General features: G+C 42.4%; 1 protein-coding gene across 2 annotated transcripts in view; it reads right to left on the bottom strand.

The window, feature by feature from the left end:
* The window catches only part of MAP4K1 (mitogen-activated protein kinase kinase kinase kinase 1), a 210,778-nt gene that overhangs the window by 47,340 nt on the left and 142,479 nt on the right, over positions 1–20,959 (bottom strand). For both annotated transcript variants that reach the window (XM_073549098.1, XM_073549099.1), the window contains 10 exons: positions 6,418–6,460; positions 5,462–5,534; positions 5,189–5,320; positions 5,042–5,104; positions 4,859–4,940; positions 4,252–4,371; positions 3,614–3,689; positions 3,484–3,539; positions 3,008–3,063; positions 1,957–1,998 (listed from right to left, as the gene is read on the bottom strand). In XM_073549098.1, the coding sequence (XP_073405199.1) occupies positions 1,957–1,998; positions 3,008–3,063; positions 3,484–3,539; positions 3,614–3,689; positions 4,252–4,371; positions 4,859–4,940; positions 5,042–5,104; positions 5,189–5,320; positions 5,462–5,534; positions 6,418–6,460 (743 nt within the window). The remainder of the gene's footprint in view (positions 1–1,956; positions 1,999–3,007; positions 3,064–3,483; positions 3,540–3,613; positions 3,690–4,251; positions 4,372–4,858; positions 4,941–5,041; positions 5,105–5,188; positions 5,321–5,461; positions 5,535–6,417; positions 6,461–20,959) is intronic.

Here is a 20,959-nt window from a genome sequence, read left to right as displayed (position 1 = left end):
CACAAGACTCCAATCTTGGTTCATTGCTTTTTTGAGAACTGAGATCACAAGTCTTAAGAGATGCAATAATTATGATAAAAGGAACGTATTTGAAAAATATTTTTACTAACAACAGCTTGATATTTGCTGGGCTAGTAGACATCAGCAACCTGTATAGTAAAAATTAGTAAGCTACACTTTCCTAATCAAAGGGAAACAGTAAATATACAGTATTCAGTATACAGTTAGGCTGTGTTCACACGTAGCTTTTTTTGCGTTTTCAAACATGCGATTTTGCCGCGAAAATGCAAAAAAAAGCATCCCATGCAATCCTATGGGATTCCGCAATGCTGTGCTAATGCTGCGGATTTTTCCGTGGCGGCATCACATCGCGGAAAAAAACGCAGCATGCTTATTAATTTTGCGGAATCACGGCGATTCCGCCCACATAGGAATGCATTGTTCTGCTTACTTTCCGCATGTGGCTGTGCCCACCATGCGAAAAGTAAGCAGAACATTTGCGGATGTTACTCACGGTCTGGAGGATAGGAGATTCTCCTCCAGGCTCTGGGTACCATATCCCTGTAAAAAATAGAATTAAAATAAAAAAATTGTCATATTCTCACCTTCCGATGTCCCTCGCAGCGTCAACAGGCCTCCGTGAAGCTCTCGCTAACTCCCGTTCCCAGTGATGCATTGCGATAATGACCTTTGATAACATCGCGGTCTCCAATAACGTAGCGGCCTCACGAGACCGCGACGTCATCAAAGGTCATTGCCACAATGCATCACTGGGAACGGGACCTGCCGGGAGCATCGCGATGATCGGGAACGCTGCGCGGGACGCCGGAAGGTAAGAAAAACACCATTTTTTTTTAGATTATTTTTAACATTAGATCTTTTTACTACTCATGCCGCATAGGCAGCCTTAATACTAAAAAGTTGGTCACACTAGTCAAACACTATGCTTGACAAGTGTGACCAACCTGTCAGTTTGCCAAGCGATGCTCCAGATCGCTTGGAAAACGCTAGAATTCTGCAAGCTAATTACGCTTGCAAATCGCTAGTTTTTCCACGGGAAATAGGCGGAAATTAAAATGCGATTTGTTCGCATATTTCCCGCGGAATGGAATTCAGGAATTTCCACGGAAATCTCCGCGGGAATTCCGCAACGTGTGCACATAGCCTTAAGGTTTTTACAATGTAAGACAATGGTTGCAACATGTCAAATAAACATTAGTGATCGAGCAAAGTAAAAATATTTGCATGATGCTGGTTTCAAAGTCGGTACTCCATAGGATCCAGACAAGGGCAGTGTGAACTTACTCGGCCTCAACTCGAATGTTGACAACCTGGGCACTTTTTGTGATTACTATTTTTTTGCCTTCCCCAGGATCAACAATGCAGAACAGCTGCACTAAAATTAGGCTGAACTAGATGGACATAAGGTCTTCCTTCAGCCTTCAAAACTATGTTATGTTACTATGACCCTGCAAGCGCATAACACCAATATTCGAGTGTCGGACGAGGAAGTGTGCGCTTTCGCAGTCGAGGTGCCATGGAGTATCAACGTGGATGCGGGACCAGTCCAGGTGCCATGGAGTATCAACGTGGATGCCAGAACAGTCCAGGAGCCATCGAGTATCAACGTGGATGCCGGACCAGTTTGGGTGACATGGAGTATCAACGTGGATGTGGATACTGGACTAGTCCGGGTGCCATGGCGTAGCAATATGGATGCCGAACCAGTCCAGGTGCCAAGGAGTATCAACGTGGATGCCAGACCAATCCAGTTGCCATGGAGTATCAACATGGATGCCGGAACAGTCTGGCTGCCATGGAGTATCAACATGGATGCCGGACAAGGGTCCTAGAAATCTTTTTGCTCACCTCTAATCAGGGAACATTCCTAAAGTTAACCTCCAATATAGCCCCATACAAGATCTGAAAATACTGATTACTTGTCTCATTACTTACATGTCAACATCATCATAGTCATCATCTTCATCAGAACAGAAACTAAAACAGAATTTTTTTTAGAATATTAAAAGTTCCAATCATGATGTAATGCAAAAGTGAGAAATTTATTTGGAGTGGGATTATCACCCATCTTATTGCTTTTTATATAACTTGGTTGCCTATAACTGCATTCACCAGAGTACATCTCATGATCTCCACACCACCTTTATCTGGCCTTTTAGTCTACTAGAAGGGACAAAAAATGACTCTATTACATCAACTACGGTTAAGGCCAATACAATAGGGAAACTCAACTGGGCCACTATCACTGTCCTCAGTATAAGACATTAAGGACAGTCAGTGAGACATATGGAGGGCAAGAGATCTAGAAACATCAAATAAACTTACCGTAAATGGAAATGTAGGAAATAATTAGAATTTCTCTTTCTAAATATTTATTTGGTAATCCTTTAGTATTTCTTAGGGCATTCATAAAGCAAAACTGATTCATCTTAGATCAGTATGATAGATGAAGATGGTCATCCACTTTAAGATGCTCACTTAGCCAAAAGCTTTCTCTCCCACCTTTCCTAACCTGGAATACACATTCACAATCAGTTCTGCAAAACCTGCCCTTGTTTGGATGTTTCTACTATTGCCTTTATTCCCATGAGAAAAAGAAGGAATGGGAATGTTGAAATCCAACTGCCTGATCTTTCTTAACCCCACCAGCTGTCTTGAATTTCCCCGATCAAAGGTAGTGGGGTTTATACAAACTCCACCCAAAACTGGGCAAAATTGTAGAAATGAGAGTTACTGGAAGGTGTGTGCATTTCCAAGAGGGTGGTGACTGGAATGGAGTGGGGTGTAAACTTCCCCAGAAATGATGGCAACTGCATCTGTACTCAGGACACCCACCCACACACAATAGATGATAAGTCAATATGCCAAACTCAACAATAATCTACTGTATGGCCTTTTTGCCTTCAGTTAAGATGTCAATAATTTGTTATATGGACTGGTCATACTATGAGCCCCAAAGTGGAAGCGGCATGCATCTATCACTCACCTGACATATGGCGCTGTACTCATGGTGCTCTGAGCTGGACTTGGCTCTAGGTCACTCTTCAGACAAAAAATACATTTACAGGTGTCAGTGTGTAATTTGGCAAAAATTATTGACATTCCTAGAATAAAAACGGCAATTTTTGTTTTAAGGAGTCTACTAAATAATATGACTAACATTGAAGGGACAATGTGTGAGGATGAGTAAATTATGGCAAAGGGAAATTAAATAAAAAAACTATAAGTAGACATGAATATATGCATGGCTGATTTGGGAATTGGAAAAATAGGATTTTTCTGGTACTCCTATTTGGCTATTTGAAATAAGCAGAGGTGAGGCTTAGTTACACAGAACGGTTATGTATCTGTCAGAATTAAAATAAATGTGACCATACAGAGCTCCTAGGACCACAAACAAGACTGACTATTGACCATAGAACTAAGAGTTAATATTAGGATAACTGGATTTATGCTTGTTACCTTTTGGATCCTTGGTTCTTCCATTTTTGCTTTTGGAGGATGATTTAAATTGATCACTACAAAACGAAGGAGACAAGTCTTACTTTACTCTCCTATCTTCATCCCTATACCCAACCACTGCCATACTCACATTGGATGTCTGATGATAAGCGTCCAACTTTGGGAATACGTTTTTTAGAGAGGATTCGAGAGAATGTTGATAAGAGCTGTTGGACAAAAAGTTTTCTTATTTCAGTGTATTATGCAGGTGGGACCATTTGACCATTTGACTTGTTAGTCATCAGTAATCATCAATTGACAGGGGCTACATGGCGACTTTGGCCATGGCATAAGTCATGTAGTCAAAGACAACTATGTGTCACTGCTCCATTGCAGCACAATATAAGGTCGCATTGCAACCCCGAGGGTTCTGTGACAAACAAGTGGCAAAAATTATATTTAATTTTTGCCACTTGTTTGTGACAGTACCCTTTGACCTATGAGCCCATGTGAAAGGAAGCCCCTCACATGTGGGAAAGCCACCGAAAGTTAGTGTGAAAAATGGTCTTCCCTCCAAAGAAAATGGTCAAAGCAGAAAACAATCTAGATCAGGAGTTGTCTTTTTAAAGATATTATGGTTTCCAAAAGTTCCATTGTATTAAAAAAAAAAATATCCATGACCTGTAGGAGTTGAGACTATCTGGCATAATTTTCTAGCCACATACAATCTATAACGGAGTTTAATCGAAAGTTTACATTTTTCCTTGGTGTTTTCAACAAATCCCTCACCTCAATGTCATCTTCTTCTTCAGCGTTGGATGTTTCATGATGCTTTTCTGGATTTCTCAGTTTTTCCAACAACTCCATAGTGAGAGAAGGACCAAGTCCTGTTTGGGCAACAAACTGGTGCTGCAAAGTAGAGAAGATGGGAAGTAGTCACATCGAGGTGGTTCCCACACTAAAGTGTGAAAGGTCTAGAGCTGTGTTCACTTTATCGGCCAAATTTCCACCACTTGTGGAGCCATAAACCGATCTATTTTCACATGGATTTTAATGTACCACGATATATTTAATTGACTTGAGGAATGGGTTGATTATGTTTTTGTTGGCTTTGTTTTTCAAGGCAAAGCTAGTACTTTCGACCAAACTAACAGAAATGGAACAGAATGGAGAATAGTAGTAATGTGGCCTTCCACAATTTCTAGGACAAAGTTGAAGGGCAAAGTAGTTCTTGCAAAATAAAAAAAGGTAAAAAAATACTTTAGCAATAGGAAAACATAAAGTATATAGGAAGTAATTTCTATAGAAACAGGTGTCAAGTAATGCAGGATCTCTATCATGATGGAGAACTTTCCTCCAAACTTTCCTTGTAGTCCATTACAAACTTAGCTCTTACTGTGAGCAACTTGGAGGCACTTGGTCTCTTCTTTGGATTTTTGGTTAATGCCACCTTGATAAAATTGTTAAAGGCTGCAGACCTTAAAAAAAGAAAAAGAAGAAAAAGAAGAAGAGGGTATTACATAGCACAGATCGACAGAGAGTGATGCTACATAGAGGATTCCCATCTAGCATTACACACCATTTTGGCTTATCCTTCAATTTAGGGGGCTGATAACCACTTTTTGACATTAGGAAGAGAACCCTGTTGAAACATAATTAATATTAAATTAGAATTTTTATAGGACTGTAAATTTATCTTATATTTATTAGAAGCTGTAATACCAACCTCAGGGGATGTACATGAAACATGGGTGGTTGTAGCTCAATTAGTTCAATGGCCGTGATGCCTAGAGACCAGACGTCACACAGTTCTGTGTATCCTCCCTTGAGTTCTACCGCGGCCACCTCTGGGGCCATCCTGTATGGACAGAAAAGAGTGACCATTTAGGTCAGATGTAATAGGTGGCAAGATCATTTTTTTCTCTGTGTATGATCCACTGCAACTAGATCTCAGCTTGAGGAGATCGAGCAATCAGGAGTTCCTGTTTAACTTACGTACCAATAAGGGGTGCCGATAAAGGAATTCCTTCTAGCAAAAGTTGCCGTGAGCTGAGCAGAAATTCCAAAATCAGCTGTGAAATAAATAACTTTAATATATTAACAAGAAAAAGTTCAAATAGACCCTAAGGTTCTCCGAAATTAATTTTCTTCCAACAACTATGTCAAGTTATTCCCCCTCAAAATTTAAAAAGTAATTAAACTTTTTTATTTAATTACTGATCAGCATTTGTAAAGTTATGAATTTTTTGTAATATACTTGATTACCATATTTTGTTTCCTTCTATCTTTAATACTGCTGAAAGTGCTGGCTTATCTGCCGAGTTCCTGCTGTCTAAGTAGCTGATTTGAACTGCAAGTCTAGCAAAGATTTTTTATTATGAGTTTTTCTGCTCCCGGCCTTCATGTTCAGAAAGGGAGAGTGTTTCTAAAAGAAATACTAGTGTCTGAGCATGGAGGAGGAGAGCACAGAAGCTCACGCAGATGTACAAATCTTTGCTAGACCCGCAGCTCAAATCAGCTTCTAAGACAGCATAAACTAGGCAGATAATCCAGCATAGTGTTAAACATAGAAGGAAGCAAAATGAGTTAATGAAGTATATTACAAAGAGTTAGAACTTTACAAAAGGCTGATTGATAATTAAATAAAAGCAAAATTTTGGCTGCTTTTAAGGCACTGTCTACTTTGGGCAATCGCATTTTGCTAGACATTTTGCCATAAAATAAGCAGATTACAGGTTTTCAGTTTGTCATCACAGGGTAAAAGAGGAATGACATACTACACAAATCAATGGACTGTCTATGTAAAAACTTGAAATGTGCAAGTTCCTCCAGGGTCAATTTATTTTAAATAGATGCATATTTAGTTTGACCCTACAAAATGAACTCCTCACTTTACCAATACTGTGATTTTTCAGTTGATGGATATGACGAACTTTTACAATTATGGAAACTCACCCAGTTTAACATCTCCATTGTCATTTAGAAGAATATTGGCTCCCTGGAAATTAGAAAAATTTTTTTTACTATGGATCATGCAGCAATTGTGCCTAGCAAAGACTGACCTCACATTGGAAAACTCTTACAACTTATGTCAGCTGGTTCCCGGCAGATCCAGATCATACAATGCCAGAAGGATGTGATGAATATAGACACCCATATTAGCACCAAGTTACATTTTAAGCCTCTTACATGGTAACAAATCATAAAGAAAAAGCAGAGGCCAAGTCATGAGAGGTAAGAAAATCTATATTACTGCTTTACTAACACTTGTCTCCCAAGAGGGATACATACTGTGTAACTTGCTGTGGCAATTTGTATTTTATGCTAAGCCACTTCCCTAACCGCAGGTCCTTTATATGTGATAGAAATATTGCTTCTAGAGAAACCCATTGGGGTTCCAATTCAGTATTATGCCCCCACAGTCCCTCCCCCTCACAGTATGATTCCCCCACAGCATGATGCTCCTACAGCCCCCATACAGTATGATACCTCACAGTCCTACCCACACAGTATAATGTCCCAACAGTCTCTCTCCCACACAGCATGATGCCCCCACAGTCCCTCCCCCACACAGAATGATGCCCCACAGTCCCTCCCCCACACAGAATGATTCCCCACAGCATGATGCTCATACAGCCCCCACATACAGCATAATGCTCCTACCGCCCCCACACATTATGATGCCTCACAGCCCATCTCACACAGTATAATGTCCCTACAGTCTCTCTCCCACACAGTATGAAGCCCCACAGCCTCCCCACACACAGTATGATGCTCCCAAAGTCCCCACACACAGTATGATGCCCCACAGTCCCTCCCATACAGTGTGATACCCCCACAGGATGATTCTTCTACGGCCCATACACACAGCATGAAGCTTCACAATACCTCCCACACAGTATAATGCCCCTATAGTCTCTCTTTGTTGGAAGAGGATTATTCAGGATACTCTCCAAACGTGTGACAACAGAGCTTCTTTATTCAGGAACAATCAGGAACAGTATATGATAAGCTTAAAGGGCCTGTCACACTAAGCGATATCCCTAGCAATATCGCTATAACGTCACTGGTTTTTGTGACGTTATAGCGATATTGCTAGCGATATCTCTGTGTCTGATACTTACGTCCGACCGCTCCCCCGCTGGTTATCGCTGATCACTCGAGAACATCCTGGACCGTTTCTCGTCGTCAGCTTCCTGCTGTGGAGACGAGCGATGCGTGGTCGCGGGCGGGAGGAAGTCAGGATCGCCTCGTCTGACAGGTAAGTAGCGACCCCCGACCCCTGCGATGTCGCTGGTGAGATCTGCCTGTGTGGCAGCTCACTAGCGACCACTTAGCGATGCACCAGCGATCCTGACCACGTCATATCGCTGGTCGGGATCGCTGGTGCATTGCTAAGTGTGACAGTACCTTAACAGATCAGGAATAAATCATTTGTGTATCTCTATCTGTGCACCATCTACAGCAGGCTGCTTCTCTCATACACAGACACAGGAAAAATAGGAAATACAGTTACATGCTCTCCCTGTGTGAGCCTCTAGGAGTTTTTTTTTGTTCTAACTTAAAGAACAGCACACAAATCTAGCAACTAAACACTCAGACAGGAATGGAGTTGTTGCACAAAACATATTCCAACACCCCCACTCAACAATTACTTATCCTGCTAGTCCCATTGCGGTTCTGAAGTCCATAAACTTGGCTCTTGATAATGGCTTTGTCATACCATCAGCTATCATCCAGTCAGACTCGCAATAAACAAACTCGAGTACACTATGCTCCACTAAGTCACGTAAGTGGTGATGTTTTACATCAATGTGCTTAGTCCTTGCACTAATCTTCTCACTCCTGGCAAGTTTAATGCATCCTTGGTTGTCCTCATAGATAACTGTTGGTTGAGCTAATGGCTTGCCGAAATCTTTCAAAAGTTGTTTCAACCAAATTACTTCTTGACTTGCATAAGCAGCATTATACATATCAAAAAAATGTCCAAGATGTATAAATACCACCTCAAAAATTATTCATAAACCATAACTACCATTAGTAAATGGCAGAAAAAGAGGCAAAAAGCATGATAATAAAATTTCTACAAAATTTATTATTTACTCAATACATAAAATAAACAAGGGAATATGCACAAAATGCCATAATAATACACAGACCAGAAACCATATCAGAAAATATGACAGGAAAACACCATAAAACTCATGTAATCAAAAACTTATTGTTTGATAGCAAAAATTGTAATAAAATGCTTGATGTAATAGACAGATTATGTGCAAAATTCACAATGAAAAAAGTGCTACATGCAAGGAGGTGCCAATAATTGTCTGCTGCATATAAAATGCTAGCCACCCTATTGAAAAAAGCACAGCCTTTTATTATTAAATGGTGTATGGTGCCACTCAGAATGAGCATTCACTTATTTCATATAAATTCCAGTCACCTATACCTCAGAAAAAGAAAGTGCTTAATGCAATAAAAATGATTCTGTGTGCAAAATATGCAGGAAAAGTGCATAAAAAAGGTGCCAATAGTTGCCTGCTGCAAATAAATGCTAGCCACTGTATTGAAAAAGCACAGTCCTATATTCAGTGCACCTACCAAGTCACAACTGAGAGAAAAAAGGTGATTCAGTTTCATTAGGAATGTTCATTCACTTGCGGCATGAAAAGCTGCTAGCCACGTAAATCTCATTATGTTGCTGCATATAAAACGCTAGTCATCTATGGGCATAATGATCTCCTGAACTTACATATGTTACAGGTACTGGTCTGGTCTATCACAGTCACCCCGACAGCGCCGTTTCGCCTCACAGGCTTCTTCAATCAGGGGCATGTGTGTTCTATGGAATGCACGGTTTTAAATACCCCTCTACACAGCTGACCGCAATTTCGGCGTCATAGGCTTCCTACTGCGCATGTGCCGGTCCGCAGACTTCCTCCATGTAAAGTGACTTCCTGCTCATCACACTTGGAACGTGAGTGTAAACATTACACGTTACTACGGTGAGCAAAGCAGGAAATCACGAAGTTTCATGACCAGCGCATGCGCTACAGCCCAGTGTCGAGATCGCTATAGCAGGAACTATATATAAGCGGAAAAACCTGTACATACATATTGGCCTATGAAAAATTACAATAATGCAAAAACAACATATCCACATATAATGTTAAATACATGAATAATTACAATAACGAAAACAAAATGGTAAAGTGATTTACCTGCACCATAAAGACTATATACTATAATATAAAAAATGTCATACATACTGTATACATATATACATATATAGTACAATTACATGCCTATACTTACATAATGCAATTGCATTTTAACCTTACAGCTTAATGTGAAAAATTCCTCTTAATTAATAAATGCATATATACACAATAAAAACTACATTACTGCATAATTAATATATTGCATGTAATCAATTAATTTTTACATACAAAAAGTGCTAACAATAGTCACATGTGTACAGACTATTTACAGACACCAAAATACCCCCTCCCATTAATTATATATGTAATTCATAGAGCACCTAACACATAAATTAACACATAAATATATATAAGGTATGCTCAAAATGAAGAGAACTTGATGAATTCTGGTGGACTTCAATAATGAACGACCTATTCTCCTCAAGACATCTTGCCAGAAGGATGTAGATGATTAATGACAGCATCATCTAGGTTAGATGAATAAGGAGAAAAAAATGAATATCAACCCACACAAAACACACAAATTAAAAGAATGAACAGGCTAAAACCCATAAAAAATGAAAAGGTGAAAAATTGGATCAATTCACCTACAAGAATGCACTAAAACCCATTGTTTCATTAAGGCCTTGCGGGGCCATGGTGCCAAGTAGGTAAATCTATCGGCTCGCCTTCTGTGCAAGAATTTTGCTAAGGTTTCCTCCCCTATTACCTAAACATATCTGATTAATGGCTTTAATTTTTAAGCCTGAAGGGTCACATTTATGATGTCGCTTGAAGTGCCTAGGAAGAGTTTTTAACCCTTCCAGATCGTCAATGGTTGCTGCCTTCTCGATGTCTCTTACGTGTTCCCTAGTCCTAAGTCTTAGTTCGCGTGTGGTCAACCCTATATAAATTTTACCATAAGGCAACAAGCATGATAAATTACTCCCTTGGTCATACAAGTCAACATTTTACGTATGTCAAATGTCTTTGATCCATCATAATTTTCAAGTGTCTTATTCTTTATATGGTTACCACATGCCTTACATGAATTACAAGGATAGAAGCCATTCAATTCAGAATTAGAGGGACCTGGCAAAACATTAGAATAGTGACTATGCACCAAGAGATCTTTGAGGTCTCTAGACCTCCTTGGCACCATGGATAGGTATTCTGGCAGAACTTTTTTCAGAACAGGGTCAGATAACAAAATTCCCCAATGCTTGCGCACAACATGGCTCAATTCAGACCACTGTTTATTATAGCCAGTGATAACTCTAATCTGATTCTCAACGGGTTTCTTATCTTTCTTGCCACCACCATAGAGCAATTCATCTCTAGTTTTACCTTGTGCTTTTCTAAATCCTCTTTTAATCTGTTTCCTGCTATATCCCCTGTCGCTCAATCTATGAATCAATTCCAATGCTTGATCTTCATAATCTTTATTCAGGGTACAAATTCTTTTGACCCGCATAAATGGACTTGTCGGAATACCGTTTATGGTTGGCCTATAATGGGCAGAAGTAGCATGCAACAAGGTATTTGTTGCTGTTGGTTTTCTAAACACTTTGGTAACTAACTTTCCATCTGATAGAGCTTCAATACTCATCCAAAAATTCTACTTTTCTGGCAAAATTATAGGTCAACTTGATGTTGTAATTGTTCTGGTTCAATCTCTCCATTAGGGATAGTAGATCCATTGTGGTATTCACCCAAATGAAGATCACGTCGTCAATATAACGACTCCAGCCATGTATGGCTTCAACGCCAGAGATTCCATCAACCTGAAAGATCATTCTTTCCAGTACCCCATAAATAAACTTGCATACGCAGGGACACAAGTGGCCCCCATTGCAGTCCCCTGCGTCTGCAAATATATGTCTTTGTTGAATATGATCACATTATGTTCAAGGACAAATCTCAATAAGGTCAGAATTAACTCATTCAGTGATGGATCCAAATTACTCTCATATAGATAGTGGGAAACAGCAGCCAGACCATCCTCACGTTTAATTGAAGAATACAAAGCTTCTACATCTGCTGTAACGATGTAATGTATTTATACATCTTGGACATTTTTTTTTATATGTATAAAATTGCTAGCCTGTTTGCTACCAGATTGTTCGTTTCATTTAGGATGGACCTGAAAGCCAGGGAGACTACTTGGCGGTCCAAAGCTTCCGATTTATTTAAACAAGGGAGTATACCAGGATTACAGGATTTAACGGTGGAAAATAAGGATCTTTCATTAAGATACAGAAATGCGGTTCATAGAAAGACTAAGTTGTGGTGGAACAAAACCACTCTTGAGAATTATTTAAAACAAAATATTGTTCCTAGGGGTCTCAGGGTGCAGGTGTACCCTTCTTTTGAATTGGAGGATTCAGATTTGATTCAGAGGTGGAAAAAGACAGCCATATCATACTCATTGGAATTTATTAAAATAATAATTGACAAGAATACAGCCAGTATGAGCCTCTTGGATAATGAAATTGAGGAGCTTCATCAGAGTTTGAAAAAACAATTGACAGTGGATAAAATAGAAAATTTTGTTAAAACTCTGGAAAAAGACATTGACAAATGGGAGAATGAAATTAGTGAGCTAAAAATAAAGAAGTATGTAGATTTCCAAGTTTAAACACTTGTTCTGCGGTGGAAATTTTCACCAAAATGGTGACAAAGGAGGTGGAGAGCCTGCCCTCAATCCCTATTTGGAATTCTAATTTGAATTATGGGGAAAGAAAGGCAGTGAAAGAGTTGCAGGTCTTAGAGGGCATATGTTACACCCGGTCCCTGTCCTGGTGCGGCACCCAGGTCTGCCACTGTTACACCTGGTCCCCGTCCTGGCGCTGCGTCCTGGTCTGCCGCTGCCCCCCCTGCTCTGGGCACTCACCTCGAGCCTTGCACGGTGTCCTTAGGCAACAGCCGGCCTCCTCTGTGTCTCATGCTGCTGCTCAGCGTTCAGGTCGCTCTCCTGCCTCCACCTCATGGCGTTCTGTCGGCAGATCTGTAACTAAAGCTATTAGGGCACGCCCGCCCGCTCTCCTGCCTTCTTAAAGGGACAGCGTGCATTTTTCAAAAAGTGCAATTAACCAATGGTAGCGCACTGGCTGCTATTTCTGGCCTCTCCTCCATAGGAAGAGCGCCGGAGCAGCGAGTATCAATCATTGCTACATTCGGTTCTCTTGCTAACCTGTCTGCGCTGCGTCTGCAGTCTCTATGCATTCTCTATTGCTATCTGTCTCCACAGAGTATCAGTATCCTGTGCTTCCTGGCTATATCTGCAACCATCTGGGCGAAAGCCATCCCGTTCCGCCAACAGCCATCCGAGTCCGAGGACTGTGTGAAGGTCACTGGAACCAACTACTTACCAACTACACGGATCCAGGACCCATCTCATTACGGACTCTGCTGTAACTACTGTTATCCCTTTTGGTCCCGCTGGGACAGCTGCCACGTGTCCGGGGTCTAACTGGAGGTAACATCTGTGTCCTCTGGGCATTCCATTCTGGCCCTGTCTGAGGAGCTTTACTACGGGTACCCGGGGCTCACTAGTCATGTCCCCTTCGGAGCCCCCAGGACCGTGGTCCCGAGGTTCTACTATAAAAATAAAAACGAATGTGAACTTCAGCATCTCTGCCTCCTCTTCCATTCATTACAGATTGCTCTAGCCATGGAATCCGCCTGACCCCAGAGGCCTCCGACTATGGAACTGTGCCAAGAGGTGACCCGCTTAAAAGATTAACAGGACAAGATCACGTCTTATCTAAGTAACCTGTCCACCCGCATGGATTCTCTGCTGAACCCGGCTGCTCATAATTCACCCAGCAGCACCCAGGTACCTGCTGTCATGCCAAGCAAGGGTCCTCGCCTGGCGGCTCCTCCCCGCTTCCATGGTGATCCCACTCAGTGTCGGAGATTTCTCAATCAGTGTACCCTACACTTCGAAATCTTGGGGTACGTTTGCTTCTGACCATGCCCAAGTGGGCTTCATTATGTCACATCTAGCGGGAGAGGCTCTCGCCTGGCTAAACCCGTTATGGGAGAGAGGAGACCCACTGGTTAATGATCTTCAATCTTTCCTAGAGACTTTTCGCAGGACCTTTGATGAACCTGGCCGAGCCACGTTGACCGCTTCTGCCCTGCTTCACTTACACCAAGGAACTCTCACGGTGGCTCAGCATGCTGTTCAGTTCCGCTCCCTCTCGTCCGAGTTATCCTGGAACAATGAGGCCTTGCTGGCTACCTTCTGGGAGGGCCTATCTGGAAAAATTAAGGATGAGCTGGCGGGACGGGACAGGCCTACCATCTTGGATGACCTGATTTTCTTGGCGACCCGGATTGACCTGCATTTTCAGGAGCGTTCCATGGAGATTAAGCGAGAGAAGAGGTCCTACCACCTGGACTCTAGTTCTTCCAAGATGGCTACCTCATCTTCCTCTCCCAAAGCTATGGAGGTAGATCAAGTAAGTCTGGCCAGCCGCCAGGAGGCGCGTCGCAAAGACGGAAACTGTCTATATTGTTGTAGTTCCAAACACCTGATCTGCTCCTGTCCAAAGAAGTCGGGAAACTCCTGTGCCTAGGCTCGATAGGAGAGGCCATTCTAGGTAGAGAACATTCCTCTCCTTCGTTGCACATCTCCGTGACCTGCGAAGCAATAATATTTTCTGGACTCTGTCTGTTGCATTCCAGAGCCGCTGGGAGTTTTATCCAGCAGATGCTTGTGGATCGTTACCACTTACCAGTTCAGGCTCTTCCCAATCCATTGCGCTTGACCGCTGTCGATGGCCAGCCACTGACTGAACCTGTCCAGTTCCAGACTGAGCCAGTGGAACTCCGGGTAGGTCTTATGCATTCTGAAAGAATCCGTTTTTATGTGTACCCTGGTTTGTCTTACCCCTTGCTTTTAGGTTTGCCTTGGTTTCAGAAACACGAACCAGTCCTTAACTGGAAAACAGGCGAAATTCTGCGTTGGGGAGATTACTGCTCGGACCGTTGCTTAACCCGAATTGAACCAATTTAACCCCCGGTCCAACGTGCTACCCTGCCTGGATTACCATCCGCTTACTGGTCCTTCTCGGATGTCTTCGGGAAAAAGGAGGCTGAAAAAATTCCCCTCCACAGGTCGTATGAATGTCCAATAGATCTTCTTCCTGGAACATCTCCTCCCCGTGGGAGAGTTTACCCTCTTTCCCAGGCAGAGACTCAGGCTATGTCGGACTACATCCAGGAGAATTTGGCCAGAGGGTTTATCTGAAAATCATCATCACCGGCAGGAGCAGGCTTCTTCTTCGTGAAGAAAAAGGACGGATCCTTGCGGCCCTGTATCGACTACCGGGGACTGAACCAGATCACGGTAAAAAACAGGTACCTTTTGCCTCTAATTTCAGAACTGTTTGACCGCCTCCGAGGGGCCAAGATCTTCACCAAGCTGGATCACAGAGGTTCCAACAACTTGATCCAAATCAGGGAAGGAGATGAATGCAAAACAGCCTTCAACACCCGTGATGGTCACAACGAGTACCTGGTAATGCCGTTTGGTCTGAGCAATGCACCCGCTGTTTTCCAAGAGTTTATCAATTACATTTTCAGGGATCTGCTTTACACCTGTGTTGTTGTCTATCTGGACGACATTCTGATTTTTTCCACTGACTTGGCCTCGCACCGGAGGCAAGTACACCTAGTCTTACAGAGGCTCAGGGAGAACAGCCTGTATGCCAAGTTTGAAAAGTGCCTCTTTGAACAATCCTCTTTGCCTTTCCTCGGTTACATAGTTTCCTCCACAGGATTAAAAATGGATTCAGAGAAGTTATCGGCTGTACTCAAGTGGCCTCATCCGTCTGGGCTGAAGGCCATACAGCGATTTCTGGGCTTCTCTAACTACTACAGACAATTCATTCCTATCTTCTCTACCCGACTGGCGCCAATCTCAGCTCTGACCCGGAAAGGTACAAATCCCAAGGATTGGCCTTCTGATGCTGAGGAAGCTTTTGTTTCTCTCAAAAAGGCCTTTGCTGTCGCACATGTTCTTCATCGCTCTAACTCCAAAGAACAATTTTTTCTTGAGGTCGATGCCTCTTCAGTAGGTGCGGGAGGCGTACCAACCCAGAAATCGTCCACCGGCGAATGCACTCCTGTGGTTTTTTTCCAAGGTTTTTTCTCCCGCAGAGAGGAATTATTCCGTTGGAGATCGGGAATTGTTGGCTATCAAATTGGCTCTGCAGGAGTGGAGGCATCTTCTAGAAGGAGCTCTTCATCAGGTGGTCATATACACCGACCACAAAAACCTTGCTTACCTCCAAACTGCGCAAAGACTGAATCCTCGTCAACCCGCTGGGCTTTGTTTTTTGCTCGCTTTAATTTTGTTCTTCATTTTCGCCCAGCTGACAAAAATGTCAAGGCAGACGCACTTTCCAGAGCCTTTCTACCTCCTGATCAAGAAGAAGAACCGCAGCACATCATTGAACCCCCAAGGTTAGTCGCTGTCGCTTCTGCTGATCTTACCCGGCTTCCCCCTGGGAAAACTTTCGTGGGAAATCTTTCGTGTGAGCTTCTGAACGTACTCGTGTCCTTCGGTGGGGTCACTCATCCAAGTTGGCTGGTCACGCCGGTCAGAGAAAGACTCTGCAACTCATTCATCGGACCATTTGAGACAAATCAATCCAGTCTCTTACAAGCAGAAGTTGCCTACTTCCCTACGTGTGCCTAAATCCTTTCAGGTTTCTCTCCTCAAATCAGTAGTTTTGAGCCCCTTTTTTAAGGATCCGGGTACGACTCCTGACCCTGTCTCAGTAAAACATATCCTGGCCGTAAAAAAAGTAAGGGGTAAAACCTACTATCTGGTGGACTGGAGGGTTTTGGTCCTGAGGAGAGATCTTGGGAGCCTAGAGAGAATATCCAGGCTCCTCTTCTCCTTAAAAGATTCTACACAGGCTTGAAGAAGAGAGGGTGTAAAGAGGGGGATACTGTTGCACCCGGTCCCTGTCCTGGCGCGGCGCCCAGGTCTGCCACTGTTACACCTGGTCCCCGTCCTGGCGCTGCGTCCAGGTCTGCCACTGCCCCCCCGTTCTGGGCACTCACTTCAAGCCTTACACGCTGTCCTTAGGCAGCAGCCGGCCTCCTCTGTGTCTCATGCTGCTGCTCAGCGTTCAGGTCGCTCTCCTGCCTCTACCTCCTGGCGTTCTGTCGGCAGATCTGTAACTAAAGCTATTAGGGCACGCCCGCCCGCTCTCCTGCCTTCTTAAAGGGACAGCGTGCATTTTTCAAAAAGTGCAATTAACCAATGGTAGCGCACTGGCTGCTATTTCTGGCCTCTCCTCCATAGGAAGAGCGCCGGAGCAGCGAGTATCAGCGAGTATCAATCATTGCTACATTCGGTTCTCTTGCTAACCTGTCTGCGCTGCATCTGCAGTCTCTATGCATTCTCTATTGCTATCTGTCTCCACAGAGTATCAGTAGCCTGTGCTTCCTGGTTATATCTGCAACCATCTGGGCGAAAGCCATCCCGTTCCGCCAACAGCCATCCAAGTCCGAGGACTGTGTGAAGGTCACTGGAACCAACTACTTACCAACTACCCGGATCCAGGACCCATCTCATTATGGACTCTGCTGTAACTACTGTTATCCCTTTTGGTCCCGCTGGGACAGCTGCCACTAGAGTTGAGCAAAACAGGTCGGCCAGATTCATAAGTCGCCGACTTATGGCAAAGTCGGGTTTCGCCGACCGAAACCCGACCACAGAGTGAAGTCGGCCATGCGGTCGGCAAAACGAGCGCCAACGCCAAAGTCGGATTTTCCAGAATGATTGCACGTGACTTTTTTCAGCCACTGAGCAAGGACGTACACTGTGGGCAACGAGATGACATGTGCAGCATCCGGGGAGAGAGAGAGAGAGAGAGAAAGAGAGAGAGATTTCGCGCACTTTAACACTAGGACTACTGGACTCGTGACCCCGCCTAGAACTACTGAAAGGAGTCATTTTGACTCCTTGCTTGTTTTCGTTTATTTTTAGAGTTTCATTTGTGGTTATTTATTAATAATTATATTTTTTGTAATGTATTATTATTGTGAGATCCAACAGTAATGCTTTTGATTGTTTTTTTTCTGCTTTTCTTATTTTTCTACAGAAAATAACAATAATTATAATAGACGTTTTTCAAACATTTTTTTTTATTCAAGTGCACACATATAAACAACAACTGAAGAACAAAAAGCAGAGAAAATGTAGGTGGAGGAGCATAAAAATGAAAATATGGCGCAGAATTCACCTTCTAAACATTTGGTGTTTCGCATTTTAGGCATTGCCTTTGATTTATGGCAGTACATTGCCCACACAAAGACTTACCACAAGTCTTACAATTGCCGACAGATCTATTTTTCTTGCACTTTTCTTTGATCTGGCAAAATTTTGTTTGAACCATCACTTCTGAGCATGTAGAAACTTGGGACGTGGAACCCTTTTCCCTATCTGTGACATAAGGACCACTCAACTCTCTCACAAGCGTTTGCAAAAATGCCTTGCGTGACATTTTTTGGTGGGTAATCTCCTTGAATATTATCCATGCATTTATATCCGCAAAGTCTAAGGCATTTTCAAATGCATGAACAGGCCATCTCCTTGTGCATGTTCGTGTGGTATATTTTCGTGCCATCTGATCCACTACATCTACTCCATATTTTGTTTCATTGTAAAACTTTACCGTTTCTGGAGTTTTTTTTAGCGGAATCAGACGCAACAACAACATCTGGATGGACGGAACTCAAAATGACAACATTTTTGTTGGGCTTTCCTTGATATACTGTAAGTGTAAAATTGTCTTCATTTCTAAACACTTTAGTGTTGTACAATTCCTCTTTCATGGATTTTATTTCTTTAGGCACTTCTCGCCTTATCTTGTTCAGTGTTCCCACGATGGTTGTTCCTTTGCTTTTTAGCTGTTTAGCTAATTTTACTGAAGTAAAATAAATATCGGTTGTAACATTGCGACCTTTTTTCAAAAATGGGTCCAATAACTTAATTACCACATGGTCAGCTAAACGGTCCTCAGCACGGCGTGTGTCATCTTTTGCCTAGATAAGGGAAGCCATTTGCCAGATATTTGCTCTCTTTATCAACAGCTAGCCAATATTTGTGGCCATATTTATCTGGTTTGGAAGGCATGTACTGTGTGAATGGACACCTAGTTTTGCTTGGGAAAAGTTGCTCATCCACCGTTATGTATGGCCCAGGTTTGTAACACACAATACAATTTTCAATAAACCTGTCCCACACAGTAGAAAATAGAGCAAACTTGTCCGTTTGCAGTCTCTCCGATCGAGTAGATTTCTCATCAAATCTGATAAGATAAGAGCCTAGAGTAAACAAGCTATTTTGTTCAGTATTACACAGTAATACAAGCAGGTAAAACACAAGTAAAATGTGAAAAGTTGACATGTAAATTGAACTACTTCTATATGAACATCAGGGTAAATAAGACAGAGTGAAAAAATTATGCACAAAACTTTATAGCAACATTTAGTGACAAAAGGACCTCAAAATATAGTAGGGAGTCAAAATGACTCCCTTCAGTAGTTCTTGGTAAATTTTGAAAAAAACGCGCAAATTTTTCACCAAAATTATTTATTCTCACAAAATCTTTTTTCACATCATATTTGAGGAAAAGTCACCGAGTTTCAAGCCGGAATTCTGAAAAATGTAGTCACAGAAGAGAAATAAAAAAACGAAAGGAGTCAAAATGACTCCATCAGTAGTTCTAGTGAAAGCAGTCCGGCATGTAGGTGTGTTTACTGTCCTCCACTCCCTGCCGACTTTGCTTCCTCATTGACTTGCATTGGGTTTCATGTTTCAGTTGGACCTTCGACTTTTCCCGAGAGTCCGCCGATTTCGTTCAACTCGACTTTTGAGAAAGTCGGGTTTCATGAAATCCGACTCGACCCTAAAAAAGGCAAAGTCGCTCATCTCTAGCTGCCACGTGTCCGGGGTCTAACTGGAGGTAGCACCTGTGTCCTCCGGGTATTCCATTCTGGCCCTGTCTGAGGGGCTTTACTACTACGGGCACCCGGGGCTCACTAGTCATGCCCCCTTCGGAGCCCCCCGGACCGTGGTCCCGAGGTTCCACTTTAAAAATAAAAACGATTGTGAACTTCACAATCTCTGCCTCCGCTTCCATTTGTTACAGCATAGTGATAAAACAGGACGATAAAGGTGGAAATACGGTCCTATGGCCTAGTACATTGTATGAGGGGCAAGCAGAAAAGATTTTGGGGAATGTAAATTGCTGTAAAAAACTGCAGTATAATCCCTTAACGAAATTCCAGCATGATTTAGTATGCATTTTAGAAACTGCAGGAAGGAATTATCCCCAAAAAGATGGTAGAGGTGGTTAGCAAATTACAGCCTAAATTGGCCACTTTTTATTTACTGCCAAAATTACATAAAGATCCACTGGATCCACCAGGGAGACCAATAGTTTCTGGTCTTGGCAGTTTATGCAAAACAGTGTGTAAGGTGATTAATTACTATCTGCAACCATTAGTGCTAACATTACCCTCATATATTAGGGATACAGCTATGATGTTGCAAAGACTTGATTCACTACAGCTGGAGAGGGATGCAATCCTTGTTACAGCAGATGTAGAAGCTTTGTATTCTTCAATTAAACATGAGGATAGTCTGCCTGCTGTTTCCCACTATCTATATGAGAGTAATTTGGATCCATCACTGAATGAGTTAACTCTGACCTTATTGAGATTTGTCCTTGAACATAATGTGTTCATATTCAACAAAGACATATATTTTCAGCAGCAGGGGACAGCAATGGGGGCCATTTGTGCACCTGCGTATGCAAATTTATTTATGGCGTACTGGGAATGAATGATCTTTCAGGTTGATGGAATCCCTGGCATTGAAGCCATACATGGCTGGAGTCGTTATAATGACGACGTGATCTTCATTTGGGAGAATACCACAATGGATCTACTATCCCTAATGGAGAGATTGAACCAGAACAATTACAACATCAAGTTGACCTATAATTTTGGCAGAAAAGTAAAATTTATGGATTTGAGTATTGAAGCTCTACCAGATGCAAAGTTAGTCCCCAACGTGTTCAGAAAGCCAACAGCAACAAATACCTTGTTGCATGCTACCCTCACATCTCCTCCAGTCTCTCTCTCCAGTCGTCACAACTCACCTAACTACAATCTTTAATCCCTCTCCTCGGGCATTTTCCCATCCTCCTTCAAACACGCCATCATTACTCCATTACTAAAGAAACCCACTCTCGCCCCTTCCTGCA

Source organism: Dendrobates tinctorius, unplaced genomic scaffold, assembly GCF_039654945.1.
Source record: "Dendrobates tinctorius isolate UK_male_01 unplaced genomic scaffold, ASM3965494v1 ptg000158l, whole genome shotgun sequence".
In the NCBI taxonomy this organism is placed as follows: Eukaryota; Metazoa; Chordata; class Amphibia; order Anura; family Dendrobatidae; genus Dendrobates; species Dendrobates tinctorius.
The sequence above is the reverse complement of the archived record's forward strand: the minus strand, read 5'-3'. Positions and strand labels throughout refer to the sequence as shown.